General features: G+C 52.6%; 1 protein-coding gene across 1 annotated transcript; it reads right to left on the bottom strand.

The window, feature by feature from the left end:
- Nucleotides 1-604: 604 nt before the first annotated feature.
- On the bottom strand, nt 605-2,350 carry LOC138948022 (integumentary mucin A.1-like). The gene has a single exon (XM_070319548.1). It carries the CDS (start codon nt 2,348-2,350, stop codon nt 605-607), a length of 1,746 nt encoding a protein of 581 aa, XP_070175649.1.
- Between the last annotated feature and the right edge of the window lie 2,750 nt (nt 2,351-5,100).

Raw genomic sequence — 5,100 nt, 5'->3', positions numbered from 1 at the left:
AGATGGCAAGATAAAACTACACCATAAAGACCTTCACAGAAAGGCCCTGGCGAAAGAATGAGTGTCAAAAAGACTGATGTCGGTCCCAAACCGTTGCCCAAACTCATTTTAAAGGCACTATTTCTCCCGTGTAGTCGTGGGTTTACTGTCAAGTTGACCATACAGTTACCAATAGATATACTGTTGAATTATTTACACTATGAAGGATAATAGATGTCCTGTCAAATAAATAGTCTACAAATTTGTGAACGTTAGATCTTAGGGCACATTCATAAGTTTAACTTGTTATACTCCCTTGTTGAATACAATATTCAGAACAAAAAGTATACAGAAGAAAGAAAAAAAACACGCAAAAGAAATAAAACTGTTGAAACCAAAACAGATTTACTGTCAAATAACAATCCGATGTACTGCTTTCAGGGTTTTGTGACCGAGTCGAGCGTTATTCCACCAAAGTGTCCAGATGTGTTCTCTTTTCACTGGTTCAACCTCTTGGATTTTCGGGTGGAAGATGTCCTTCGCCTGAGTCTAGAGACAAAACAGCGTAACCTCCCACATCTATTTTCAATTCATTTTATTTGTATTGACCCTCCGGCTGTCATCTTCAGTTGTCGATACAGCTGAGTGACGACCCGTCAGCAACGCAGGTGCCGCTGTTCTCGTCAAAGTCCTGGTCGCCCGGGCATTCTTCCATGGAGAACTGTGCAAACGTTGCTCCGCACGTGAGGTAGGTAGCGCAGGAGGTACCGCAGGTCCCGAAGCTTTTCTCGTAGTTGCTGGAAATCAAACACCAGAAGGGCAGCACGCCTGAGGAAACACACCCGGAGATGTAAACAGGGGGTGCAGCCGCCGCCGTCACCGCGGCAGCCTCCTGAAGATTCCCAGTGTTGGGAGACGTGGGACTAGTGGGACTTGTCGGACTAGTAGGGTTGTCCACATCGAAGTCACTGCAGGACGCCGAAGCCCCGTCCACAACGCAGACACCGAGGGTTTCGTCGAAGTCGCGGGCACCGCTGCAGTTTCTCAACTCCGCATCGCCGATATTCGGGCCGCACACCAGGTAGGAAGCGCAAGTGTCTGCGCAGGCAGCAAACAGCCCGGGCACGTTTGATGGGAGAAAACACCAGAAGGATACCACATTGTCAGCAATGCAACCTGGGGTATATTCAGGAGGATTAGGGCTTGTCATACTTGTTGGGCTGGTAGGGCTGGTAGGACTCGTAGGGCTGGTAGGACTAGTAGGAGTTGTTGCACTAGTTGGACTTGTAGGGCTAGTTGGACTTATAGGGCTAGTAGGACTTGTCGGACTAGTAGGGTTGTCCCCGTCGAAGTCACTGCATGACGCCGAAGCCCCATCCACAACGCAGACACCGAGGGTTTCGTCGAAGTCGCGGGCACCGCTGCAGTTTCTCAACTCCGCATCACCGGTATTAGGGCCGCACACCAGGTAGGAAGCGCAAGTGTCTGCGCAGGCAGCAAACAGCCCGGGCACGTTTGATGGGAGAAAACACCAGTTGGATACCACATTGTCAGCAATGCAACCTGGGGTATATTCAGGAGGATTCGGGCTTGTCATACTTGTTGGGCTGGTAGGGCTGGTAGGACTAGTAGGGTTGGTAGGACTGGTAGGGCTGGTAGGACTGGTAGGAGTTGTTGTACTAGTTGGACTTGTAGGGCTAGTTGGACTTGTCGGACTAGAAGGGTTGTTCCCGTCGAAGTCACTGCATGACGCCGAAGCCCCGTCCACAACGCAGACACCGAGGGTTTCGTCGAAGTCGCGAGCACCGCTGCAGTTTCTCAACTCCGCATCACCGGTATTCGGGCCGCACACCAGGTAGGAAGCGCAAGTGTCTGCGCAGGCAGCAAACAGCCCGGGCACGTTTGATGGGAGAAAACACCAGAAGGATACCACATTGTCAGCAATGCAACCTGGGGTATATTCAGGAGGATTAGGGCTTGTCATACTTGTTGGGCTGGTAGGGCTGGTAGGACTCGTAGGGCTGGTAGGACTAGTAGGACTTGTTGCACTAGTTGGACTTGTAGGGCGAGTTGGACTTGTAGGGCTAGTTGGACTTGTCGGACTAGTAGGGTTGTCCCCGTCGAAGTCACTGCAGGACGCCGAAGCCCCGTCCACAACGCAGACACCGAGGGTTTCGTCGAAGTCGCGGGCACCGCTGCAGTTTCTCAACTCCGCATCACCGGTATTCGGGCCGCACACCAGGTAGGAAGCGCAAGTGTCTGCGCAGGCAGCAAACAGCCCGGGCACGTTTGATGGGAGAAAACACCAGAAGGATACCACATTGTCAGCAATGCAACCTGGGGTATATTCAGGAGGATTAGGGCTTGTCATACTTGTTGGGCTGGTAGGGCTGGTAGGGCTGGTAGGACTGCTAGGACTGGTAGGGCTAGTTGGACTGGTTATACTGGTAGGGCTTGTAGGGCTAGTTGGACTGGTAAGGCTAGTTGGACTGGTAGGGCTTGTAGGGCTAGTTGGACTGGTTAAACTGGTAGGGCTTGTAGGGCTAGTTGGACTGGTAGGGCTAGTTGGACTTGTAGGGCTTGTAGGGCTAATTAGACTGGTAGGGCTTGTAGGGCTAGTTGGACTGGTAGGGCTAGTTGGACTGGTAGGGCTTGTAGGGCTAGTTGGACTGGTTAAACTGGTAGGGCTTGTAGGGCTAGTTGGACTGGTTAAACTGGTAGGGCTTGTAGGGCTAGTTGGACTGGTGGGGCTGGTAGGGCTAGTTGGACTGGTAGGGCTTGTAGGGCTAGTTGGACTGGTAGGGCTTGTAAAGCTAGTTGGACTGGTAGGGCTTGTAGGGCTAGTTGGATTGGTAGGGCTAGTTGGACTGGTAGGGCTAGTTGGACTTGTAGGGCTAGTTAGACTGGTAGGGCTAGTTGGACTGGTAGGGCTTGTAGGGCTAGTTGGACTGGTAGGGCTTGTAGGGCTAGTTGGACTTGTAGGGCTAGTTGGACTGGCAGGGCTAGTTGGACTGGTAGGGTTTGTAGGGCTAGTTGGACTGGTAGGGCTGGTAGGGCTTGTAGGACTAGTTGGACTGGTAGGGCTTGGAGGGCTAGTTGGACTGGTAGGGTTTGTGAGGCTAGGTGGACTGGTAGGACTTGTAGGGCTATTTGGACTGGTAGGGCTTGTAGGGCTAGTTGGACTGGTAGGGCTTGTAGGACTAGTTGGACTGGTAGGGCTTGTAGGGCTAGTTGGACTGGTAGGACTAGTTGGACTCGTAGGGCTGGTAAGACTGGTAGGGCTAGTTGGACTGGTAGGGCTTGTAGGGCTAGTTGGACTGGTAGGGCTTGTAGGGCTAGTTGGACTTGTAGGGCTAGTTGGACTGGCAGGGCTAGTTGGACTTGTAGGGCTAGTTGGACTGGTAGGGCTGGTAGGGCTTGTAGTGCTAGTTGGACTTGTAGGGCTTGTAGGGCTAGTTGGACTGGTAGGACTAGTTGGACTTGTAGGGCTAGTTGGACTGATAGTGCTTGTAGGATTCGTTGGACTGGTAGGGCTAGTTGGACTGGTAGGGCTAGTTTGACTGGTAGGGCTTGTAGGGCTAGTTGGACTGGTAGGGCTTGTAGGGCTAGTTGGACTGGTAGGGCTAGTTGGACTGATAGGGCTTGTAGGGCTCGTTGGACTGGTAGGGCTTGTAGGGCTAGTTGGACTGGTAGGGCTAGTTGGACTGGTAGGGCTTGTAGGGCTAGTTGGAATGGTAGTGCTTGTAGGGCTAGTTGGACTGGTAGGGCTTGTAGGGCTAGTTGGACTGGTAGGGCTAGTTGGGCTTGTAGGGCTTGTAGGGCTTGTAGGGCTGGTAATACTGGTAGGGCTTGTAGGGCTAGTTGGACTGGTAGGGCTAGTTGGACTGATAGGGCTTGTAAGGCTGGTAATACTGGTAGGGCTTGTAGGGCTAGTTGGAATGGTAGTGCTTGTAGGGCTAGTTGGACTGGTAGGGATTGTAGGGCTAGTTGGACTGGTAGGGCTAGTTGGGCTTGTAGGGCTGGTAGGGCTTGTAGGGCTAGTTGGACTGGTAGAGCTTGTAGGGCTAGTTGGACTGGTAGGACTAGTTGGACTGGTAGTGCTTGTAGGGCTAGTTGGACTGGTAGGGCTTGTGAGGCTAGTTGGACTGGTAGGGCTTGTAGGGCTAGTTCGACTGGTAGGGCTTGTAGGGCTAGTTATACTGGTAGGACTAGTTCGACTGGTAGGACTCGTAGGGCTGGTAAGACTGGTAGGGCTTGTAGGGCTAGTTGGACTGGTAGGGATTGTAGGGCTAGTTGGACTTGTAGGGCTAGTTGGACTGGTAGGGCGTGTAGGGCTAGTTGGACTGGTAGGGCTGGTAGGGCTTGTAGTGCTAGTTGGACTGGTAGGGCTTGTAGGGCTAGTTGGACTGGTAGGACTAGTAGGGCTAGTTGGACTGGTAGGGCTAGTCGGGCTGGTAGGGCTAGTTGGACTGGTAGGGCTTGTAGGGCTAGTTGGACTGGTAGGACTAGTTGGACTGGTAGTGCTTGTAGGGCTAGTTGGACTGGTAGGGCTTGTGAGGCTAGTTGGACTGGTAGGGCTTGTAGGCCTAGTTGGACTGGTAGGGCTAGTTGGACTGATAGGGCTTGTTGGGCTCGTTGGACTGGTAGGGCTTGTAGTGCTAGTTGGACTAGTAGGGCTTCTAGGGCTAGTTGGACTTGTAGGGCTAGTTGGACTGGTAGGGCTTGTAGGGCTAGTTGGACTGGTAGAGCTTGTAGGGCTAGTTGGACTGGTAGGACTAGTTGGACTGGTAGGGCTTGTAGAGCTAGTTGGACTGGTAGGGCTTGTAGGGCTAGTTATACTGGTAGGACTAGTTCGACTGGTAGGACTCGTAGGGCTGGTAAGACTGGTAGGGCTTGTAGGGCTAGTTGGACTGGTAGGGATTGTAGGGCTAGTTGGACTGGTAGGGTTTGTAGTGCTAGTTGGACTGGTAGGGCTTGTAGGGCTAGTTGGACTGGTAGGACTAGTTGGTCTGGTAGGGCTTGTAGGACTCGTTGGACTGGTAGGGCTAGTTGGGCTGATAGGGCTAGTAGGGCTGGTAATACTGGTAGGGCTAGTTGGACTGATAGTGTTTGTAGGACTCG

This window comes from Littorina saxatilis, linkage group LG15, assembly GCF_037325665.1.
Source record: "Littorina saxatilis isolate snail1 linkage group LG15, US_GU_Lsax_2.0, whole genome shotgun sequence".
NCBI lineage: Eukaryota > Metazoa > Mollusca > Gastropoda > Littorinimorpha > Littorinidae > Littorina > Littorina saxatilis.
This window is presented reverse-complemented; position numbering and strand designations above follow the sequence as displayed.